Genomic DNA, 25,430 nt, shown 5'->3' on the forward strand with positions numbered 1-25,430 from the left:
TTATTTTTAGGTCTATTTATCAAGTGATAGAAAGACACCTTGAAAGTCAAAATTTTTTTCATTTAGTGAAATCTGGACAAAGCTTTTAGGAACTGCCTTTTCAGCACTACTTCTGTTCTGCTTTGACATTGATCTATGGCTATGGAGAATGTGGAAGCTTATAAACAGATCAGCCGTCAGAGATTGTTTTTATTTCCAGTAAGAAACAAAACTGGCAGCATGACCACATTTAGCATCAGATGAGCGTGCCTTTTATGTTCTTTGAATACAATATGACTTTGTTTATTTTTCCAGCCTTCTGCAAAATATTTTATTCCATAGATCAATGACTGTCATAACATATGACTCAAGATGGAAATTTCCCCCGCATCATCTGGGAGAAGCAGCTCAAAGATGACTGCATTTTCATTTTACTCTACACTCCAGCCACTGCACAATGCCGCCTGAAGCCTCCTTGACATGGTTCTGCCCTGAGATCCCTCCTTTGTGATCATCCACCCAGCTTTATACAGGCGGGAAGTAGTGCTCTTAGACCTTGCCTATTGCTATGCTAAGAGTCCACATGTACTCGCAGAGCAAAAAACAGCTTTTACAAAGCCTACTTACCACTTAGGAGAGTTAAATGGGATCTCCAACTCTCCTTTACAGACCGAGGAAGAAAATCAATGACTACTTCTTCCAAGGACTAGAAGCTAAGCCATCCATTTCAGTGGAAGGTCCAGCAGGGGCCACCTTTATGCTCTCCTCTCTCAGGCCTCCTGAACACTGCCACAAATAAGTAGATAGCAATAACACCACTTTCACTAGAAAGGCTTCTTCACCATCGGTTAAGACACCCAAACACATCAGCCAGCAGTTGCTGCTGGCTAACCTTCGCCCCTGAGCCCACGTGTGAGCTGGAAGCCTGGAGCGGCCATGGGCCTCGCTGTGAGTGATGAGCGGTGGCAGAGGGACACGTCCTCGCTGGGGGCTGCCCGTGGCCCTCAGCCTGCCCCGTGCACCGGTCCCGGGGGCATGGAGGGCAGGGAGGACAGGAGCCCCTGTCATCACACAAACCGGTGGTGCAAGGAAGCAAGGTGAAGGGAGAGATGGGGAAATTCACTCACCGAGTTGCCTCACTTCTGAACAATACTCCAGTCGCAGGCTTGTCTGTGACTGAGATTTAAATAAATAACATTTGCTCCCAAATTAGCCAGAGAAGAATAAACATTTTAAGACCTTTTGGCTGTCCTAAGAGAGAATAAGAGGCCTTGCTATACATCTGAAGAACTAAATTGTCTTAATTGCATCCTTGTGCAAAATAAAGCATTACACACAGTAGAAAAATATTTTCAAGTGGATGGAAAAATCCACTGTGCTAAAGGAATACTACTGTCACGTTAAATGTGTCCCTGCATTTGTGTGGTGCAAAAACAAGCTTTAATAAAACTGAAGAGTCTAATAGGAACATTTCCATGAATTTAAAAATAACAGCAATGGAAACAACCTTATAAAATAAGTAAACCTCTCCCTTCAATATTTGCAACTCAAGTATTACAGCATTAATTTAGGGAATGGGAATGTAAAATAAATTATGAATTAAGTGCTTTGTTCTACAATACGAAAGGCCAGATTTTAAATTCCCTGTCTAGCTGTGGCTCCTGTAATTTCAGTACCACTGCTGGGATGTAGAATTTAGCCCACTGAAAGACCAATTTAAATGCAGAAACTACCTGGTATGATACTCACCCATTAGGTTTCCAGGTCTATAGCAGATACACAGAAGGATACCTGACTTCTAAGGAAGGCTTCTTTGGCATGACACTTTACACCTACTCAAGGCTGTTTTCTGAACCATAGACCACTCTTAGACTCTATATACGTTAGTTATGGATGACCTGACATTGGTCTTACAAATGAATAACATGAAATGCAAAGCTCACCCAAAGAAAAAGGTACCAGGGCCCCGCGATTGTGCCCATTACACTGCTCTACGGGTCGCCTTCCTGGAGTGCTGCACTCGTGCTGGGTTAACTGGGGACGACTCCCTTGGAGACCAGTCTGTGTTAAGACTTGGTCCATGCTGGCTCAGAACAAAATAAGGTACTTGCATTTATGTCACCAGGAGCCAGCTTCTTCCTCTAAATCATGCTTTCAGTAGTTTCTCCTGCTCCCCATCTCCAGCTTTTGTTCCTCCAAACTGCTACCAGGGACACTGCTTTGCCCCTCTTCCTTAGCATGAAGGCCCCAGTCCTGCCCATCTTGCAGGCAGAACTGCTTCAGAGTGCTGGGCCATGCTCACATGAATTTGCCAGATGTCTGTATACATGCTCGAAGATGAATTCCAACCAAAAAAAAGAATATCCTGGCATTAAAGCATCAGGGAACAGAAAAAAAAAAAAATCCCAAGGCCTACACTGATTTACATTGTTTATTTGGGACTTGTTGATAGACTCAGATTCTGTAAGTAGCCACCACAGGATATGATTAGTTCAGATCTGAGTGAGGTATAACAAGATCATGATTTACTGAAGGTCAGAACTGTACACAGAAGATTAAAACAAAAATACCATCAGATTGCTCTAGGACCTGCAGGAGCTGATCCTGCCAGGATATGTTTTCTGTTTCCATGCTTCTGAAAATCAAGGCAGACAGGATTTCCTTAAAATCTCTTTGTCATTCCTAATTTCCCACGTCGTCCAAAATCTGTGTATAGGAAGAATTAAAAGAAAATAAAAGCCAGTAAAGTTCATTCTTGCCCCAATAAAGACTTCTGACAAGACTGTTAAGCTGTTAAATTATACAGGGCAGATCCTGTAGGATGGGAAGTTAGTTGGCAATGACTCTGTAGATGAAACAGTCTTAACACCTTAACTTGCTCATAAATAGAGCTGGAAACTCTGCATCCATCAGCGGTTTCTTCTAGCAGGAAGAAAATCTCCTTGACAGGAGGGAAGGAGAACAGCCCAAGTTTTACTGTTCTTCTGGATAAAATCTAATCATCACTGGTGGTACAGAATCACAGAATCACAGAATGGTAGGGGTTGGAAGGGACCTCTGTGGGTCATCTAGTCCAACCCTCCTGCCGAAGCACGGTCACCTACAGCAGGCTGCATAGGATCTTGTCCAGGCACATCTTGAATATCTCCAGAGAAGGAGACTCCATAACCTCTCTGGGCAGCCTGTTCCAGTGCTCTGTCACCCTCAGAGGGAAGAAATTCTTCCTCATGTTCAGACGGAACTTCCTGTGCTTCAGTTTGTGCCCATTGCCCCTTGTCCTGTCACTGGGCACCACTGAAAAGAGCTTGGCCCCATCCTCCTGACACCCACCCTGCAGATATTTGTAAGTATATATTAGGTCTCCGTGCAGCCTTCTCTTCTTCAGGCTGAACAAGCCCAGCTCCCTCAGCCTCTCCTCGTAGGGCAGATGTTCCAGTCCCCTCATCATCCTCGTAGCCCTCCGCTGGACTCTCTCCAGTAGCTCTTCATCTTTCTTGAACTGGGGAGCCCAGAACTGGACAGAGTACTCCAGATGAGGCCTCACTAGGGCAATGTAGAGGGGAAGGACAACCTCCCTCGTCCTGCTGGCCACACTCTTCTTGATGCACCCCAGCATGTCATTGGCTTTCTTGGCAGCCAAGGCACACTGCTGGCTCATGGTTAACCTGTCGTCCACCAGGACACCCAGGTCCCTCTCCACAGAGCTGCTCTCCAGCAGGTCTACCCCAAGCCTGTACTGGTGCATGGGGTTATTCCTCCCCAGGTGCAGGACTCTGCATTTGCCTTTGTTGAACCTCATCAGGTTCCTCTCTGCCCAACAATTACAGTTTTCAAAGAACTGGGGACAGGAGTGTCTAAGTTGCCCGCATTAGGCGCAGAAAGCCGGTAGAAATCACACGAGCCTGGTTGATGGCACAAACTGGAAGGAGAGCAGCGGAGAGTTCATCTTGACCAGAAAGTACCTTCGGTACCTGTTGGGCATGCGGTGATCAGAGAAAGGTGCCTGTGGACACTTGACCTAAGAGCAAAACTTCTGTAAAACAAGATTGCCTGGATCCAGAGCACAGTACAAATACTCATCAGGCACCGGGTTGTCTCCCAGCTTGTTAGCGGAGACAAACACGGACAACTTAGAAACCGTCTCATATTTTTGGCCCCTTCTCGCTCTGTCTGCCTGTTCCTGCCTATCTTCTGGTCGCTTTTCTGCTGCCTGTTTTCCCCAAGAACTCCCCACCCGTGCTACGCTAAGAGATGGCATATGCACATGGTGCCTGTCTTCTTGCAGAAACCTACCCCCATTAATTAATAATGGGAGAAAACCTCACAGGCACACTAGGTTCTTGTTACTTCCACTTAGGGCCAGTTTCAAAGGCAGACTAAGGTGGCAGCCATCTATCCTAGCAAGAAACTCAATGTGCTAAACTTTTATACATGTGAAATTAGCCACCTGCAATAACGGTTGTAAAATTGTTAAATTAGTAACAGCGATTATTCTCATTTCTTGCTGGGATATCAGAGAACTAGCACGGAACAGCAGTAAAAAAGGCTCCTACATAGCCCAGAAAATAGGCTAAACCAAGTGTTGCTCCCGCAATGAAACCAGAAACCTTGCTGAACTCACTGCAGGGCCTCCTGCTTTCAAGGACTTCAAGTGTCACTCTATATCCCCCCTGGAATATTACAAAAGCGAACAGGAAAGAATGATCCATTTTTTAATGCCTGCTAGAAATTAATCTGGCATGAAAAGAATTACAAGTCACAAGATGCCACAGAAAACTGGAATGTCAAAGCTTAATAAAACCACAGTTCCCAACCCCATTTTCTTCCAGTTTGGGGTGTCCGATCTTCAACGTACGTTTCAGTGAATCCTCTTCATCTAACTTAACGAAGTACTCGAAAGCCCCCAGCCGACAAGCAAGGCTTCACTCGAGCATGTACTGTATCACAGAAGGATCCACTTCTTCCGCCACCAGACTGTCTTGCAGATTTTGGATCGTTGCTTTTTTCCCCAGACGCTGTCTCCAGAGGACAAACGCGGCCACGATCTGCGACTGCACGTTGTGAGGGTGATTGACTTTACATCGATAGATGTCAGTGTGGGACAAACCCAAGCACAGAACTATGTGCTCCCATTCCGCTCCCAGTCTCCTCGCAAGCCTGTTCAGCTGCTGATCTGTTGGGGAAGCCTTCAAAATACATGGTGCAATTTCAGTTGTACCTGTGAAAAACGAAAAAGAAAATGCATATGCATGTCACTAGGCAATGCTGCAAATATGCATGTAAGATCTTGACAAAGGAGGGAATAAGCAAAGCTGAGGTTAAAGAATTAATTAAACAGAATACATACTCACCTAGAAAAATTAATTACATAATCAACCAGAAGATTAATTAGAGGAAAACTAGTGCTCAGTGGACCATACAAGGGAGCCTTGAGGTTTTGGATGTCAGTAATCCAGGTATCAGAATTCTACTCCAAAGCCAAGACTTCCAAAAGTAATTATAGATTTTGGGGTAGTGAACAAGAAAGGTTTTCAAGGAACCCATTTCCAGCAGCCTTCACCCTCCGAAAATCAGTCTGCTTGCATCAGTATGATATAGTGACAAATGACAAACATGGGACCAAGAATACCTTATTACTCCTGTTCTGTGACTCTGTTTATATACTTCAGAAATAACTTTGATTCCTTAGATACTAGGTATTACTCTATTTTTTTTTGCTGAGGGCTGTTCACAGGAAATTATTCTGTTTCCTAAGATGCTACTTACCCTTGGTGCCCTGTCATATATGTCAAACTCACCTTGAAGAGACCAGCTTTTGGGGCTTTTCTTCTGTTTGAATGAACCCATAAGCATGGTTCAGGTGAACCCAAATGAACAGGGCATCAACACTGTTCCCCAGTGCAAATTATGTTTCCCTATCCCTCATCCCAGTTGCAGTAACACTCCTGAAAACAGGCATGTATGTGCTACAGCCCCATTCATCTGGCCTCCTTGAAGCTGTTTTCAGGAGTGCAAGGAGGTCTCAGCAATTTCTGCCCTGTGTCCCTTAGTGCTGCCCAAGCACCCAGCATGCCCCAGAGTGCACTCTTCATCCGAGACATGTTTAGCATTGAACTGGTACCCGAGTCACGGAGGATGGGATCAATACAACTGCCAAAATAGCTTTCACAGGAAGCATTAAGGTAGCTGTAATTATCAGCAGTAAAAATCTCTTAGAGACTGAACCGAGTATTTCTTACAAACACACATTCTGGCCAAGCCTGCAAATCTAAAAGCTCATGTGAATCTAAATCATTAGCGTAGTAGTGACAGGAGAGGCTGAGGGAGCTGGGCTTGTTCAGCCTGAAGAAGAGAAGGCTGAGAGGGGACCTCATAAATACTTTTAAATATCTCAAGGGTGGGTGTCAGGAGGATGGGGCCAAACTCTTTTCAGTGGTGCCCAGCGACAGGACAAGGGGCAATGGGCACAAACTGAAGCACAGGAAGTTCCGTCTGAACATGAGGAAGAATTTCTTTCCTCTGAGCGTGACGGAGCACTGGAACAGGCTGCCCGGGGAGGTTATGGAGTCTCCTTCTCTGGAGATATTCAAGATGTGCCTGGACAAGATCCTATGCAGCCTGCTGTAGGTGACCCTGCTTAGGCAGGGGGGTTGGACTAGATGACCCACAGAGGTCCCTTCCAACCCCTACTATTCTGTGATTCTGTGATTCTGTGATATCTGTGTATTACCCATGGTAATTTGATCATTTAAAAACAATAAAGAAAAGCATTATAACAAACAGTGTGAGTAGCAGTGTCAGAATACAGTGCTATCCAGAAACATGCTGTATGGTATCCATCCCACCTAACTACAGACAGCCCCTCCTGATTTAATTATACTAGGATTAATTACCACTAAGGAGAAAAATAGGCTTTTCTGGAATACAGTCCATCTCACTGGAAAGAAGATGTCTAAAATGACCAGATTAATTACTCCTCTAAAAGTGCACATTTCTCTGCATTGACTGTAAAACGAGTGCTGGGTATGAGCTCAGATGTTGAGATTGACGCTGTAAACAGCCAGTGCTGGTGAAACGATTCTCTGCCTGTAAATTCAAACCACACACCAGTTGCTTTTAAAAGGTACATTTAGAAAAGCTGCGTAAAATATCTATAAAGCATATTTGCCCTCCAATACCCTTTGTGATCACAAGCTGAAATGATGGGTCAATGCAGCCTGCAATTGCTGCTCTACTTTTGTTGCTGAAGATACTGCGTCAAAACAGAGCAAAAATATCCCCAAGAAAATGCTAATTATAGCCTGCCGGTCTGAAGCAGCAGACTCCCTACAGAAGAGCTGCTTTGCAAAATCTAATTTATAGCTCCAATATCATGCTCGCAGTCTCGACTACAGCAGAACAGCAACCCTAGAAAGCACTACTCCTTCATTTTATCAAAACTAATTGTTTTTACATAGAATATCCAGAGCCTGCAAACGTTTGTACAATTTAAGCCAAATCAGACATAAGTACTATACAAAGCTGCTTTAGTAAAGGGAGAACTGCTTTCTGAAGAGTATTTAGGTCCCTTTGATCTTTCTGTCTCCAGATTGCCGAAGGAACTGGGGCAAGTGGCTGGTCTGGGGACAGGGCAGAGGATGTGTGGCTCCTGGGGAAGGCTGAGCAATACTGGTGGGGCTGCCCTGCGCTGTCACATCACACATGATTCCAGCTCCACAGGTAAGTCAAGACAAGGGAGTACCTTTCATGAATGCAAATATCTGATAATAACTACAATTTCAAACAAACATAGCTACTTTGTGCTGTTGCCAAAACTACTTTTTGACATTAAACCCTTGCATTGGCTTATGGTCAGCATAAAGCAGCGTACCAAAGGAGCGCGACCTGCCAGCCTGGGCTTTTGGCTCTCAAGCTGGAATTTTTATACTTTATGTTCACCAGCAGAATGATTTTATGATACTGCAATGTGATCAAGCAGGCAGGCCTAACGATAATACATGTCAGCTTGTCCATCCAGCCTTTGATATTAGGCAGATTTTTCTTACTATAACAAGTATCTTGCCTTCAGCCTGTTATCAGCCCTTTAATAAGAATAAGAATAAAACCCATCCAGGAAATCTTTCCATCTTACGCTACCATCTGATTCTAATATGGATGTGGAAAATTCTGGGACAGAAGCCAAATGTTAAATTTAATACAAAGGGCTGTTATTTTAGTCTCATTTTCTGTGATAGCTCTTTTTCAGCTCTGATACAAAGTCACTGAGGAAAACCTGAGACAAGTATTACATGACGGGCAATACTATTTAGAGGTATAGAGAAATATTTAGTGAGATCCTATAGTTATGACAAATTCAAAACCACAAAAAGATTTGGATATCCTCTAGGATTAACGCCACTCTTCACTTTATAAACATAATGGCATCTCAGGTAAAAGGGAAATGAGTTATCTGTGCTCAGCACCCAAGCTGCTTTGAACACACTGCAAAAACATTAAAGATGCCTTTTTTTAGTTATGTTTACTACAGAACCTCACTTATAATCTCCATTTGTCAGGAACTGCCCGAGGGAGGTAATAAGATTAAGCAAAAAAATTTAAATTATGCAGATACATGCGGGAACTACAGGCCTGTCAGCCTGACCTCGGTGCTGGGCAAGATTATGGAGCAGTTCATCTTGAGTGCGCTCACTGGGCATGTGAAGGACAACCAGGGGATCAGGCCCAGCCAGCATGGGTTCATGAAAGGCAGGTCCTGCTTGACCATCCTGATCTCCTTCTATGACAAGGTGCCCCTCCTAGTGGATGAGGGAAAGGCTGTGGTCTTCATCTGCCTGGACTTTCGTAAGGCCTTTGACACTGTTCCCCACAGCATCCTCCTGGAGAAACCAGCTGCCCATAGTTTGGATGGGTGTACTCTTTGCTGGATAAAGAACTGGCTGAATGGCCAAGCTCAGAGAGTGGTAGTGAATGGAGTTAAATCCAGCTGCTGGCTGGTCACGAGTGGTGTTCCCCAAGGCTCAGTTTTGGGTTCGGTCTTGTTTAACATCTTTATCAATGATCTGGATGAGGGGATTGAGTGCTCCCTCAGTAAGTTTGCAGATGACACCAAGTTGGGTGGGAGTGTCGATCTGCTGGAGGGTAGGAAGGCTCTGCAGAGGGATCTGGAGAGACTGGATTGATGGGCTGAGGCCAACTGTGTAAGTTTCAACAAGGCCAAATGCCACGTCCTGCACTTGCTTGGGACCGAGAAAATCCCCTTTCTCTGGGCTGGAGGTGGGGAGGACACTCTCCACCCTGGTTTTGGAGCTGAAACCAAACCGGAGAAAGACCCACAGCTCCTTCTATTCAAAGTCGCAGCACAAGGGAACGCGCTTCTCTCTGTCTCCAGCTCTCACTGGTCAAGGAAGCTCATCCACCCTAAGCCTCTCCTGGCCATCTCAGTTAAAAAAAATGGAAGATGTCGACAACTTCTGGCCTGTATGTACACGCGTGCTTCCAGATCACTGCACAGACTGGGAGATACGACGGTGCTGGTGAGCGTGGACAGGAAACAGAACTGCATATAAATAGACAGAATCACAGATACGTACCAGACAAAACAGAGGAACCCAGATACCAAACCTATATATGGGCCAAAGGCAGATGGTCACTACTTCTGCATTTCTTTTTCTTTAGGACCTCTCCAGCTTTAAGTAGAAGACTCCAAGAAGATGTTGCAACAATCAGAGGGATGGAAAATAAACTCACACGAGCTCTGTCCCACCTGGCACAAGTGGGAGGATGCAAGATAAAGTCCAGTGAAAATGGACTTTGAATCACTTAAAGACTTTTTTTTGCTTTTGCTTTCTCATCACTATCTCTAGGTGATGAAAAAAGCTGAGATCATCTCTTAGGCTGTCTTGCGTCATGGGAAAATCTTTTTCAGCATGAAGGAACTGACCTCCCACCCTCCATGCTGCTGGAACACAGTGGGGAGCAAGCGAGCTTGGCTCCAACACAGGACACAGCAGCAAAACGAGCGGAGGCATTTTGGGTGATCTGCAAAGTACCCAGCTGATTCCTCAGAACTGCCAGCAGCCCAAAGTGCCTTACGGTTTTGTCTAAAGGACCCTTCTCCACCTAAGTGTGACTTCTCTGTGCATGAACAGAAGCATCTCTTGGAGTTTCGGGGAGCCTTCTCCCTTATGCCGTCAATACATTTTTACATGATGCAACACATACCCAACATTTTGGCTTTCGCTCTTTGCTGTGTAAAAGGGACTTCGATGGAAATGATGTACCTGAATCCAAAGTGCTGCAAAAATCTCAATCAGCTGCTGCCTAATCCTGCAAGGACCACTCCACAGGCAGTTCAGGAGAGAGTTTGGGAGCCAGGGATACAATGGTCCACCTCTTATCTAATAACTATCTAATAAATCTGCCCTTTGGGAAAGGATGTGCTGAGGACTGGTCTCTTCTTCCAGCACTGCCTCTGTATTTTATCCATTTAAATGACTACGTATATACTCACTGGATAAGAAGACAGAAGCAGCCCTGGAAGAGGAAATGGGAATCCAGGTCTCTGAGCTGCACATCCTAACGCTGAGGCGCACAGTCATGCTCCTCTTTATTCCCTTTCTCCTGATAAATCATTCCAGCAAAAAATACAGAAATTTCCCCATGAAGGGTCAGGAATGCTTCCCAGGCTCTAGAATGGAGTCTGGTGGAGAGAAAACTCACCTGGGAACCAAGGGGTATGCTGAAACAGAGCAAAACTGAATGCAAGAGGCCTTTGGCACCAAGAATGTTAGGCAAACGCTCCAGTTCTTACATAATCACATCAGAAACAGGTAGGTGATTCTGGGCTTCAGAATCTGCGTATCTGGAATGGGACTGTAAAAAGGAGTCATTTCTTAGGCATGTATCTGGCCTCAGCATCTCCTACTGACAGCTGTACAGAGTCCTTCAGTACCTGGACTCAAGTCACTTAACTGTTGTTCACTTGACCCTCTTACCAGATCCTGCTTGTAATTTCTGAAGAGTTCAAAGCAAGCATTTCAGAGTCCTCTTTCCTGGCATCTGGAGTACAGTTCTTCCCTGAGAAGTGCTAAACTTGGATCAAGCAGTTCCACAAGCAGCAAACCAAAGCAGCCTTGTTTTCCCCCAGCTGTGAGTCCTACAGCTGACTGGTGCTTCAGGACTTCTCCAGCTGCTTACCCGTTCTCAAGACACTGATGAAATTGGTGCTCTCCCCAACAGCAACTAGGCAGGTTTCTTGAAGATGGCCAACAGGTTCAGAAGCTACTAGGGGAAGATGCATACATACAACGGCCCACAGTGGGGGAGCGCACGGCCTCGGTTACTATAGGAAATTATGCTAAAAGGGACTTTGAAGCTCCACAGAACCATCGTGGCTAACGTGCCAGCAGCCAGTGACATTCAGGGCACTTCAGCTAAAGGGAAACATATATAATAAAGAATCTAGTGGAAGGCTCTGCTTCCCTCCAGCCCCCTCGGAGTGCAGTGCACTTGTTCAACTAGCCTGAGCCACAGACCCAGTAGTGGGTACTGAACAGGCACAGTCATGGTTGCCACACTGTGTGCTGTGTGTTTTGGCAGCTGTGTTATGTTCCAGAAATTCTTTAGTGACTGAATGTCACAACAGCAAACAACTTGCACATAACCAGGTATATTTGCTTTAAAGTGAAATCCCCTTGGCCTGAGCACAACGGTAGAAGTGGGTCATGAAGCAGAACAGCATTTGACAGATCAGGTTGGGACAGGCTTTGAAGAGCAGTGAGGTGGGGCTGCAGAACCTGAATTGGAAGGTAAGTATGCAACACTCCCACTAACGGAGAAGTCGGAGACTTTGGAGAGCTGCAGCCCCCCTTGAGCCGCCAGAGATGCTGGATGAAAGGGAAAGCAGAGAGCAAGTGTTTTGAGGGATCCCAGTGGGTGCTGTAGATCACTGAAGCTGAAGACCAGGTCATGGTGGAGGTCCTGGTGAAAAGGGTGGAATAAACAGAAGGTGCTGGGTAACTGCAAGCTGTGGCTTAGCTCAACTTGTTAGAATAGGGGATGGGAGGTGACGGTAGGCCTCCATTTGTACAGCTGGTCTCCTGCTTTCTCATTTAGCTCTTCTCTCCCAACCATGTCCTAACAGGCGGAACTGCAGGGAAATCCCTGCCCTCTTCCTACAGCACATCCAAATTCACGAGCTCCAAGCCAACCTGCAGCAATGAACGACTGGAGTGCCAGATGGGAAAGTATCATGCTGGATATACGACACTTGGCAGGCCTGCATGGAGAACGCAGAGCTTACTTAAAAATGATCATGAAGGTTATTTCGTTGCCATGAACTTTAGAAGGGTCTGATTCAGGACCCGTTTAAATGCAAGAAACAAGCTCAAATTGCTGATCACTGAAAAAAGTAGAACAGACTATCCAGAAACCAACCCCTACTATATAATTTGGGTGTTGTATTTTTTCTTTGTCGTTGTTGCTAATTAAACACCAGACTGATTCAAAGGCTGGGAAGGGAACATTAGCATTTTGCAACAGCTCCAAATAATCATGCTCCAGGGAACATGGAAAAATATTTCTCTTCTATGTATCACCATATACATATCTTTTCTATACATCTGCAAACAGCACAGACCACGCAGCCCATCCAAGGTGTATTCAAAACCACTGTGTCCACCTCCTGGTGTCAGTGGGTTTCAAAAAGTGTTTGACCAAGGAGCAAGAAAAATTGAACTGTAAATCCTGTGCTATTTGAAGATGGATAGCTGACCCCATTAAAGATATCTTCCCATACATAAAGCTAATACATTCAGATTAAAATAACTTACAGAAGAAGGTTAAAATAACTTGGAAGATGTATAGCTGCCTCTTGGCTTTTAGCATGTGCATAGCTGTTTGTCTCTCCTGCCAAATGTGAGTGCTGAGTTACATGGGTAGCTGCGAAGTGGAAGACTGGTAGCTGTTCCACTTCTCTGCACTGTGCCTCCTCTGTAGGCTTCCGCTCACTACCAAAGAGGTGCCCACCTCCTTCATCCCATCTGAGGCTACCAGAGGACACCATGTAACGATGACTGCCAAGCACGTGCTGATCGCCGATCTCTTCTCGGGAACTCCCGCTTCTTCCTCCCATAGAGCTGACTCAGCACGGGGAAATCCCGTTGATGGAAAACCTGCACCTTTATAGGAACAACAAGCCCAGATACCTACCTAAGAATAAATATTATCTTCTATAATGTGATCAAAATCAAATCTTGGTCAGTTAAATACTCAGACTAGACTGCAGAATGGAATCTGTACCACAAGCACATTAAATGAAAAACACCTAAAACAAGGGTTTCAAAAGCAGCACATTTTTTTTAACCGACCACATTACAGTAACGCATATTTGACAGAGAATTTTACGTTCATCTGAGTATATGCTGCAGTTATGCTTCACAAACGCAGGACTGTAAAGTTTCTGCATCTTGATAGTTTCTGATCTGATGAATGCAAACAGTCATTAATACACAGAGTAAGTATGAATAAAACTAACCTCTGTCAATTAGTGATCATAAAACACTTACATGTAAGCATACTTCTATCATGGTAATTTACATTTCCATGTCTTGTAATTAAATTATGAAAGGAACTAATCAAAATGAAAGCAAATATGAAATTAATTTTTAAGACTGGCTGCACTCCTTCACATCGTGCTGGTTGTTTAAGACTTGTATTAGAGGACAGAAAGTTCTCTGTTTTATTTTACCTAAATTGGAATCTAATACTATGACAGCCAACTTGCAGAATGAATTGTGGCCATGATCCCGTGGGGCAGCTTTAAACAGTCTCCCTCAAGTGAAGCAGAATCCACCCATAGTACCAGATTCAACTCCTTCCTGCCAAAAGCTTGTGAGGACTCTGCGCTACTGGTGTAATTAGAAAGCACATAGATCTTCATTCATTGGCAATCTCTTCTCCCGTGTGAGCTCTTAAGCATCATGCTTTGTGACATTAAATACATTTTAGGTATTAGGGTGGGAAAAAAAGAGAGCATAAATTTTTGTAAATCTACAGGCAATTCAAGAACGCAGATGTTTCTATTTTGGCTCAACACCAGCAGCTAATTCGTATATTCTTTACCACTTGCTAATGACTGTCTAGTAGCTGTGGATGTGGCAGCAGACTGCTAAAACCTGAAACATAAACAATCAGATTTCATGACAAAGGTTTTCAGTTGTATTCCCACTATTCAGTCCCAGCAGCTATGCAGGATTCCTATGCATTTTTTTAATCTGTTTTACCGGTTTTGTACCTCCACAGATCTCTGCTGTACTGATGGTGTTCAGCAGTATTCCATGTTAAACAGACTGACACAGAATTCCCTAAATAAATTCACGTTGTCTGAAGTTTTCACCCTTTTCAAGCCACAGGGAGCAATCCCTGGGTTTAAGGAGTTGAAAGAGATATTGGGTTTTCATTTGTTCATTCACTTTTTATTGGGAAGAGAAGGGAGGAAGTTTCAGCAGTTAATAGTGTGGATGTTATTCTGTTTCTCACGCCAAAAAAATGAATTACAACCCTACCTAGTATTTCTCTGCTGCTGCATACCATGTAATCGAATAATTAATTTCATAAATAAAATGGCGACTACAGAGGCATGCAAGGAAAAGAACACCCATGCAAAGAAAACACAAACGCAACACGTATCTGCTCTCTTTTCAAGCAGGATTACATAAGCATTACAGACAGGATTGGAATTAGTCATTCTGTGGTTTTACAGTTTTATATTTTCAGCAGCATTTGATGCTGCTGTAGACACTGAAGTGGAATTAAAATTTGCTTGGTATTTCCCACAAATTTCTACATTGTTATACGTAAATAAGCTGTACCCATCAGCACTGAAGCCACAGCTGACAACGGCATCCTTGCAGTGATACCTTTGGTATAAACGCATGAACAGGTTCAGCATGCAGCATTACACTAAGGAAAAAAGAAATATCTGCTCAGTTGGGAGGTTCTGAGGAACACCTGAGCTTTTAGGAATTCTTTGGAGGAACTGCTAAAATACAGATACCGAGCATTCAGACTTTGGCCAGAGATTTTTTTCCAAATGAACAAATATGACTTGCAAAGTTACATGGCAAGAAGACATACGACCATCTTTTTTGGAAGCCAGGTGCAATTAGTTGTTAGCCAGCACAAAGCTACCTGGTAGCCTGACAGAGCAGAGATGAGAGTCTCTGCTTTACATACCAGCAGTCACACCAAGAGTCAACTCTAGAAATAATGCTGAAAAAATCAAATTCTGAAGTATGCCAGTGGATTTCTATATATATTTGAATGCTCTGCAGTTCTTCGTGAATTCAATGGAGTTTGATAATACTCACGGCACTTTCAACCATTAATTATTGGTCTGAAGTGCACAGAGCCGTCACTTCCCTCAGTGAATTTTCTTCTCCACGCTATCAGAAATGATGATTAACAATCAGGGGATGGCTGTACGAAGTCATGATGATCATAAAGCACATTCATATTTACAGCAGACTTCTTACGGTTTCATAGGAGGCAAATGTTTACCCGGGTGGGCCGGGCAGCTCTGACAGAGTAATTCACCCACTCTAAGTGCAAAACAAAGACAACTGGAGCAATTAATGACTATTTTGTCAGCTAGGCGACAAACTCATCATGCAACTTTTGTCAGGGGATTGGAAGTTAACTTCTTTCGACAGACGCTACTTGAATGCTTATTTCAAATAGCCTGAGCTGTCTTTCAAAGAGCTGAGGCAAGCAGTAATCCTGCTGCTCCTTTGCATGCAAGAATCATGGCAGACTCCTTGGGCTTTTTATCTTTTGAGTACAATGAGTACATTTTTTACTAGCAATGTTCCTACCGAGAAATCTTTCTAAAGGCTGCAGTGTTTCAACAATAAAATCATGTGCCTGGACTTCAGCTACCGATGTTCCTTTCACACAACAACAAAAATCATACTGCCAGTATGAAGGACTGCTTTCTTATATAACACAACTTGTCATACGTGTTTTCCTTACAGGACTTAAACCATGTATGACAACAAGCCATTATATTTAGCCTTGATAAAACTGTTCATTCCTCCTAGAGATATTTTGCTTCAAGTTGGCTCTTCTTTTTGCTTTGTCTCGAATAGTTAGAAATATCAGAGTCGAAGATCTGTGCAACAGATGGAGCTCGGCTGAGAAGAATGCTTTTGGCTGGTGAGGATCTTTGCCTGGCAGGTGTCAAACCAAAATTAATACTGTACATATTATGCTTTACCAAGTTTCAGATTTTAGCAAAGTAAGACTGCGTTCCTTCCTGACCACAAACATATATTAATAGAACAAGCCATGCAGAGCAAGCTAAAACAGTGCTATCATTATGCTGAATCCTCCACTGCCTGGCATTTTATTTAATCACTTACACCCATGCAAAGCAAGTAAAGAAAATGCAACAGGTTAGCTTAGTGTCTTTTTACAGGCATTTTGCTCAGGTGTAAAAGGCTTCATGAAATGTGATAAGCAACACAGACTTAGACCCCTCTTGCTTTCTTTTTCCCTCCTTTTCTTGTGTCAGTGCCTTAAATGCTTAGGAACTTCAGTAGACTTTTCGACATTTCAAAATCCACAGGAAAAAACAGGTACTGGTGTTGAAATACGCTGCTCAGCTATGGCCGGTCGCTACGCCTGGCTTGCCAAGCCTGCAACTCCACGGCCCGAGTCAGAAGGCAGGGCTTCCCATCGGGGTCGGGAAGGAGAGCTGCAGGTGGTATCATCTGCTTCTCTGCATTTCCAGACTCGTGGGAGGCTCAGCATCGCAACCAGCCCCCTCTCGCGCCAAGTCACTTGAAGATCCGAAAGAAAACTGTTTGGAATCTCATGGCTGGTTTGACAGATAGGTACCATCCAAAAGCAGTTTTAGCTGACTGACACGGCAGTAATTTTAGGTCACAGTCACAGGACTTTTAATTATCTGTAAAGCAAATGTGAGATTATATTCATGTGTGTATAAATATATCTACATTTATTTATACATACATTTTCAAATTCTGAATTAACAAAATGAAAGTCTTTGGTATCTGCAAGTCAAATTCATCTCCGTTTTCATTCCACTCCCACAAATTCAGGTTAGGGAACTGCCACACCACCCTCTGAGAAAAAGGATGAAAATGGGAGCGTGGGTGAAGTCATTTCATAAACAGAGCTCCTAATTCACAGAGCACTTTCCACTGCCAGGGGTTCGATGAGTCCTCCTTTCCCCTCTGAGTCAGGACTGACCTAACATCCCGCGCGATGTGCTCACTCGTGGCTGCCCTGTGACACGGCTCGTAGCGGGTGACATGCCACGCTGACCAGCTGCCATCGTTAGAGATCCCAAGACAGTACTGGAGGCAATGAGGTGACTCACAGCTGCAGCCACGCACTTGAAGGCTGCGGACCCAATTAGCCTCTTACTCAGGAACAGTATTTCGCCAAAGCAACTGAAGCAAGCTCAAAATCAAACGAGCTACTAGCAAACATCTGTATTTCTTACGGTATCCACAGAAGATTTATGCTAGTATTAGTGGGACATTTCATACGTAAAACCTATACATCCAAAAAAACCCTTTTGCTTAAACAATTCATTTTCATGTCTGATGCATACAGAACAATGTTTTCCATCATAGTTTTGCACTGTTAGCTGCCAGATTTTGATCCAGAATTGAAATTTCAGTCATTTTGTCTTTCGTACATCGTAAATCAGAAATAAAAATGTGTTAACATCAGAAATGAAAAGGCTGGAAGATCAGACAGACCATAAAGGATTTCTTCTACTTGGTTGGGGATTTTTACACAGCTATGCCTAACCTAAGTAAGACTGAAACAAAAACAAAAGGCAAAACAAAAAATTAGACAAATCTGTTCTGTCCTAGAGATGCAGAAACATTAACGATGCTTGTGTCCCTAGGGGAGCCAAATCTGAAATCCTGCTACGAATGAGAGATAAGGGCTGTTATTTCCTCGACAACTGCTCCTGACATCACAGCTACCTCCTAGAGGCAGTAACGGAAAAGCAATCTTTAAAAAGGATTTTTTTTTTTTCCTTAGGCAAATGTCTTTTTAGTTCTACAAACTCATAAACAAAGTAAACAAGGTTTTTTTTATAATGCTGAAAAATTTAGTGCCAGAACTGTAAATATCAACATCTTTCTCCTCCTTCCTTCTTCAGATGTAACTGCTATGCGTTGGTTGACTTTAATAAAGAAATCACGCATGCCCTGTAAAGAACCTTCTAATTGATTTCGGTGTCAGACAGGGCTAAATATTTTGAGCTTGACATTCAACGTGTTACCTAATTTTGCGTGTGCGCTCCTCAGCGAAGAGCTGAATGATCTGGCAACATGAGGTTAATACACTCTGAGAAAGTGGCCTCAAATTTCCATTTGCGGAAACCTACCATACCACATCAACCTATGCAGACCCAACTTTGCTGTGTACATACCACACAAACAGTGCCCAGCTACCTAACCTGACTTTCCTCTTGCACTTTAGTGTGTGTAAATATGCTAATGACAGGCACAGAGAGTTCATGTGCAAGTTCACAAGTTCAAGTGCAGAGGACAGAGGAAAATGCAGCTGCCACGCTTTGGTTTTCCCTCATCTGGGGAGATTCCAGCTTTCTAAGTCTGTTATACAGCCTCGGAGTTGCATCCTAAAGCCACAGGACTGAAGTATTTAAATACCTTATTCAATTTTTTTGATCGAAAATGAGACCTTCTTGTCTACCTGAAAGAGGCTGATAAGAACATGACGGTACCTCTACGACTCAGGCTTTTCAAGACACATTATTTACTAGACATTAGTTACTGATATTGATACTGTATCTGGGTCATTTGAGAACTCTGGGCACCCCATGGAAAATCCTTGCTTAGGGAATCTTGAAGTCTAAAGATTTATGAAGATTTTCACTTCCAAAATTGCCAAGTGAATGGGGCTAGTCAAGCTGAAAACTGTGAAGAGCCTCATCAGGAGGCTCCGTGCAGGTGGATTGTGAGACTCGAGACAAGAACCCCTGGACCACCACAAGCCACTAGTCCTTTTTAAGCAGCCCAGGTCCAAAGCATTCGACAAAGAGACTCAACAGACCCCTCCTGTAAACTGAGCAAGGAAAGCAGAAGCCGTTTTTAATACCGCTCTTTGTGTCATGCTGTTATTTCCATGTGCAAGTAGAGAAACTTGGCCAACCAAGGACACCTGTGTCTGGAAGCGTCACAGGAGCACACCTTTTACAGGGACCAGAAGTATGCCTGGAACAGCTGAACATAAGCTTTATGGAGTAATTTCAAACAACATATAAAATTGTCTCAAATACACAACTGTTAAAAATTTGTAGCTCTGTAAACCCATGGACTGCTACTTTAAAGACAGTTTCATTAAGAAACACAGCTTGAGAATATCACAGAATCACAGAATCACAGAATCACAGAATCACAGAATAGTAGGGGTTGGAAGGGACCTCTGTGGGTCATCTAGTCCAACCCCCCCGCCGAAGCAGGGTCACCTACAGCAGGCTGCACAGGACCTTGTCCAGGCGGGTCTTGAATATCTCCAGAGAAGGAGACTCCACAACCTCCCTGGGCAGCCTGTTCCAGTGCTCCGTCACCCTCAGAGGGAAGAAGTTCCTCCTCATGTTCAGACGGAACTTCCTGTGCCTCAGTTTGTGCCCATTGCCCCTTGTCCTGTCACTGGGCACCACTGAAAAGAGCTTGGCCCCATCCTCCTGACACCCACCCTTCAGATATTTGTAGGCATTTATAAGGTCCCCTCGCAGCCTTCTCTTCTTCAGGCTGAACAAGCCCAGTTCCCTCAACCTCTCCTCGTAGGGGAGATGCTCCAGTCCCCTCACCATCCTTGTAGCCCTCCGCTGGACTCTCTCCAGTAGCTCTTCATCCTTCTTGAACTGGGGAGCCCAGAACTGGACACAGTACTCCAGATGAGGCCTCACCAGGGCAGTGTAGAGGGGAAGGAGAACCTCCCTTGTCCTGCTGGCCACACTCTTCTTGATGCACCCCAGGATCCCATTGGCCTTCTTGGCAGCCAGGGCACACTGCTGGCTCATAGTTAACCTGTCGTCCACCAGGACACCCAGGTCCCTCTCCGCAGAGCTGCTCTCCAGCAGGTCCACCCCAAGCCTGTACTGGTGCATGAGGTTGTTCCTCCCCAGGTGCAGGACCCTGCACTTGCCCTTGTTGAACCTCATCAGGTTCCTCTCTGCCCAGCTCTCCAGCCTATCCAGGTCACGCTGAATGGCAGCACAGCCTTCTGGTGTATCTACCACACCTCCCAGTTTGGTGTCGTCAGCAAACTTGCTGAGGGTACATTCTAACTCTTCATCCAGGTCGTTGATGAAGAAGTTAAACAAGACTGGGCCCAGTACTGACCCCTGAGGGACACCACTTGTCACCAGCCTCCAACTAGACTCAGCGCCGCTGATGACAACCCTCTGAGTTCTGCCATTCAGCCAGTTCTCTATCCACTTCACTGACCACTCATCCAGCCCACACTTCCTCAGCTTCCCCAGGAGGATATCATGGGAGACTGTGTCGAAAGCCTTGCTGAAGTCAAGGTAGATAACATCCACAGCTCTCCCTTCGTCTACCCAGCCAGTCATGTCATCGTAGAAAGCTATCAGATTGGTCAGGCATGATTTCCCCTTGGTGAATCCATGCTGACTACTCCTGATAACCTTCTTTTCTTCCACTTGCTTCATGATGGCCTCCAGGATAAGGTGCTCCATCACCTTTCCCGGGATGGAGGTGAGGCTGACCGGCCTGTAGTTCCCTGGGTCCTCCTTCTTGCCCTTTTTGAAGATTGGAGTGACATTGGCCTTTCTCCAGTCCTCGGGCACCTCTCCTGTCTTCCAGGACCTCTCAAAGATGATGGAGAGTGGCTCAGCAATGACATCCGCCAGCTCCCTCAGCACTCGTGGGTGCATTCCATCGGGGCCCATGGATTTGTGGACATCCAGATCGCTTAAGCGATCCCTCACACAGTCCTCCTCGACCAAGGGAAAGTCGTCCTCTCTGTAGGCTTCCTCTCTTACCTCCGGGGCCTGGGATTCCTGAGGGCCAGTCTTAGCACTGAAGACTGAAGCAAAGAAGGCATTCATTAGCTCTGCCTTCTCCGCATCCTCCGTCACCAGGACACCCGCCTCATTCAGCAGCGGCCCCACATTGTCCCTAGCCTTCCTTTTGCTGCTGATGTAGTTGAAGAAGCCCTTCTTGTTGTTTTTGACATCCCTTGCCAGCTTCAATTCCAGGTGAGCCTTGGCCTTCCTCGTCGCATCCCTGCATGCTCTCACTACGTTTCTGTACTCTTCCCAAGTGGCCTGTCCCTCTTTCCACATGCCATGCACCTTTCTCTTCTGCCTGATCTCTGCTAGAAGCTCCTTGTTTAACCTAATATCTATCAAATAAGATCAGAGCTACACACGGGGACAGCAGGAGGCAGCTGAAGCAATCTGCAGCACAGCTCTTCTGCTCATCGGTCTCTGACCCTGAGAAAAAGTCTAACTACTGCATGAATGCACATATTAGACCAAAACAGAAAGCCTAGGAAAAGACAAAACTCTACTAGAAAGAGATGGCCCAACCTGAAAAACTTTGTTAGACTGACAACACGGCTTTGAAGCCCACATTTTTCTATGGGAATCATTAAATATGAAACACTTGTCTTGTTCAACAGAAAAACAAGTCTGCCTCTACTTCTTATTCCTCTGAAGCCATAATTTAGTTGTGCAACATTTGATTCAGAAACATATTTGAAGATGGTTTAGGTATTACCTCACTTGTACACCATCCCAGGCTTTCCAGGAACTTTGAACCAATAGTCTTCCAGCCTTTCTTTTATATGAACTACTGTATTTTATGGCTTCCACACTGTACTGTCTGGAAACTCCCCATGAGACTGGCCTTGTTGTGTTAAATATAAACATGTAGGGAGGAGAGACATTGCGCTGGAGAGTTTGCAATCTTGGGCCCACATTACGAAAAAGGCTTTGCATGTGTTGGTTTATGTACACAGAGATTGCCATGACTATGTTCAAATAACTCCAAAGAGCTGGGCCTACACAGGCGAAAAAGGAAAAGCACCAAAGGAGCCAACAGCCCAGCAGCTCAGCCATACTGATTTCCGACTCCTGACCACTGCTTGGAATGATGCCCGTCTTCAGATGCCGATGGAGCCCTGCTACGCCTCTGCAGTTTTAATCAGAGAACTTAATTTACCCGGTCCCAGAAATGTAAATAATAAATTGTCCCAAATAATCTCAAGTGTGGAACTGAGCATACTGGAATCTGAAAATCCACTGAGGTATTGATAACTAAAGGGGGCAGATAACCAATGGTGTCCGTAGCTATTTGAGTCAGAAAGGCTGAAATGTTACGGAGACAAACATGTGGTCGGGACAAGGCTGGGGCTCTGACCGCACAGCTCTGTGCGGTGCAGATCCTCCTGAAACTTTTGACCCGCGGAGCTAGGGAGGCTCTGCACAGAGGAGCTCCCATGCATTTAAGATGGAGACAGCAAGGTTCGAATCTGTGCTGTTTTCAGTCATCCAGCGGTCACCGGTAACTCATGAAAATATCTCCTATCGGCGCTCTTCGTGCATGCAGCTGCCGTCATGACAATTCCTTGAAAATTCGTGAGAAGCTAGACCAAGACCATCACTGTTGCACTGCTGCTGCTGCTTACCAAAGCACCCTCCAGCGTCTGCACCCCACCTCTGTTCTCCAAGTTGCTTTACATGGAACTTAAGACATTGGGTTTAATCTGGAAAAAAACACCTTTGAGTCAAAATTCCAATGTCTGCATGTCATAGAATCATAGAATAGCTTGGGTTTGAAGGGACCCTTAAGGGTCACCTAGTCCAACCCCACTGCAATGAGCAGGGACATCTTCATCCAGATCAGGTTGCTCAGAGGCCCATCCAACCTGACCTTAAGTATGTCCAGGGATGGGGCATATGCCACCTCTCTGAGCAACCTGTTCCAGCGTTTCACCACTCTCATTGTAAAAGATTTCTTCCTTAAATTTAGTCTGAATCTACCCTCTTTTAGTTTAAAACCATTACTCCTTGTCCTGTCGCAATAGGCCTTGCTAAAAAGTCTGTCGCTGTCTGCACTTTACACAAAGAGATTTTCCCAGACAGTTCACAGTGCGGATTCCTTCTGGTCTCCCACTCTTGGCACTGACTTCAGTCTGTTCCCACCTCTTGCCGTCTTCTTCTTCTCTCCGCTCTTCCCTGCCTTGTTCTGCGGCTGCTGGAGGACCCTGGAGCTGGGCAGGGTGCTACCACCGAGCCCATGACAGAAAGGCAATCGGTCTGTCTCCCAGCCCACGCCGGCCAGGCACGCAGCCTTCCACCGGATGGGTGGACCCAGCTGCGTCAAAAGTATGTTGCAAGTTTTTCCGCAACAAAAATCCCCTCCTACTTTCAAATAATGAATTTGGTTTTTTCTGTTTTTCTTCCTTCTCCAGCTTTTTCTCTCCTTCCCCGCCTACTTTTTCCCGCAGCAAGGAGAGTGACAGGGAGAATAATGATTTCCTCAGCTTCTGTTGGAAAAAAAAACACAAAAAAATTTTCCACCAAGACAGAAATTTTTTCTGTTTTGTTTTGGGTTTTTTTTTTCCAGTGAGGTTCAGAAGCCATTTTTTAATTTAAAATTTCCTAAATAAGTGTCCGGTTAATACTGGCATTTGGTGTGGAAGGTAGCAGAGAGCTGTTACCTCTGTTTCATTTAGCACAGATCCCAGCCTTTAGCGTGGCAAGAGGACAGCTTCAATTTTTGTCTTGAATTCTGTCTTTGCAAACTGCTTTTCAGGGTTTCGGCTGTATAAATCAAACCCCACAGCCCAGCGTGGATGCACAGCTTGTGATGCTTTCCTTCTGCCAGTTGGCTCTGCATTCCCCCGGTGTTAATGCCCACTGCCTCCACGTGTTCGGGAAGGAGGGAGGAAAGCACTGGTGAGCAAGGAGAGGACTGGAGTGGACATAAGCCGGGGCAGCCTTCCCATGCACGGAGAGAGAGGCAGAGACTGGAGCGGCCGGTAAAGGAGAAGAGAAAGGCACTGAGGCTATTGATTTTCCAGTGGCGTTGGTGGGCAGAGGTCTGAGCAGGTTTGGGACTCTACAGTCACCGGTGAGGACGGAGCGCGTGTCTACATCGTGCGCTGTCTCTGTTCCCGCTCAGGAGTCAACCTTGTTTAAGGCGCGCTTTGTCTGAGCAGATGGCAAAGCACGACGGCTGTTGGGTTAAGATTTCGCTGCCAAACCAGCCCCCGGCTGTTTTCAAAAATAAAGACTGTTGCTCTCTTTACCGATGCAAAAATAGCTGTCTCTCCAATTCCCTCCTTCAAACTATTATTTTATGTATTACAGGCACACACACCTAGCCAGACTATATAATTAACATTGCACAATTTTTAATTAACTACCTATAACAATCTTCCTGCTTTAACTGGTGGTGGTGTTGGAGGGGTTTTTTTTTTTTGAGGCTACAAGGAAAATCTGAATTCCCAGCCAGAAATTCACATGGTTCAGAGCAGAGCCTGCCCACCAGCTGCAGAAGGCGATCCGTCGCTCAGGCTATACCATGTCTCTCACGGAAAAAACTCACTTGTGACACAGGAACAAGCCCAGCTTGTGCCCGGCAGCAGAGCTGCCTTTGGGTATCCCTTCCTTCTGACGGCGCAGCAGAGCTCGCCAGCACAGTGAGATGTAACTCAGTGCTGCCCTGACCCAGCAGCATGGCATGGGCCACCTGAAACCCAACAACAACCTACAGAACACAAAATAAGGGGAAGTCCAGCGACCTTCACTGGCACAAGGAAGTTCCATGCCAATTAACACAAACAACAGCTCTTGGAAACGTGTTGAGTTCTGGGGACAAACAATGATCATTCTCCTTCCTCCGTGACTCCCGAGTCTGCTTGCACCTGGAAAAAGGGGTGGAAGAAACACCCCAGCCACACACACACACACGCAGTTTCTCAGCAGACCACCAGCAAGTGTTGATCCAGCAACTGCAGCTGGAACACAGCAACTCTACACCAGCAATAAAGCACCGATGGGTCAGATTTTATGGTGTCAGCCCAAATTCAGCATCACGGAGCACTCACCGGCCAAGCCAGCTGTTCTCCTTAGCTTCAGCGAGCCTTGAGCTGCGCTGCGTGGAATTGCTGCTTTCCACATGGAATGTCTCATTAAGAGCAGTGTCTGCCACGGCAACTGCAATAGAACAGTGCATTTTTGGTGTGATAAGCTGTATTTAGAGTGGAAAAGTATTGCTTTGTGAGCTGAAAAGCAAACCAAACAATGAAGTCCAGAGCTTCAGGCCAAAGGTTTTAATATCTGTCGGTCCTGTTTCCCAAAACAAAGGATAGCTCATGCACACTGTAGCTATTTTGTGTCTGTAGGA

At 45.1% G+C, this 25,430-nt stretch overlaps 1 protein-coding gene across 2 annotated transcripts in view; it reads right to left on the minus strand.

The window, feature by feature from the left end:
* Window positions 1-1,930: 1,930 nt before the first annotated feature.
* Window positions 1,931-25,430, minus strand: part of CRADD (CARD and death domain containing adaptor protein) — an 82,178-nt gene continuing 58,678 nt past the window's right edge. For both annotated transcript variants that reach the window (XM_075428527.1, XM_075428528.1), the window contains exon 3: window positions 1,931-5,197. In XM_075428527.1, coding sequence (XP_075284642.1) covers window positions 4,902-5,197 — 296 coding nt within the window. In that variant the 3' untranslated portion in view covers window positions 1,931-4,901. The remainder of the gene's footprint in view (window positions 5,198-25,430) is intronic.

Source organism: Opisthocomus hoazin, chromosome 8 (assembly GCF_030867145.1).
Source record: "Opisthocomus hoazin isolate bOpiHoa1 chromosome 8, bOpiHoa1.hap1, whole genome shotgun sequence".
Classification (NCBI taxonomy): domain Eukaryota; kingdom Metazoa; phylum Chordata; class Aves; order Opisthocomiformes; family Opisthocomidae; genus Opisthocomus; species Opisthocomus hoazin.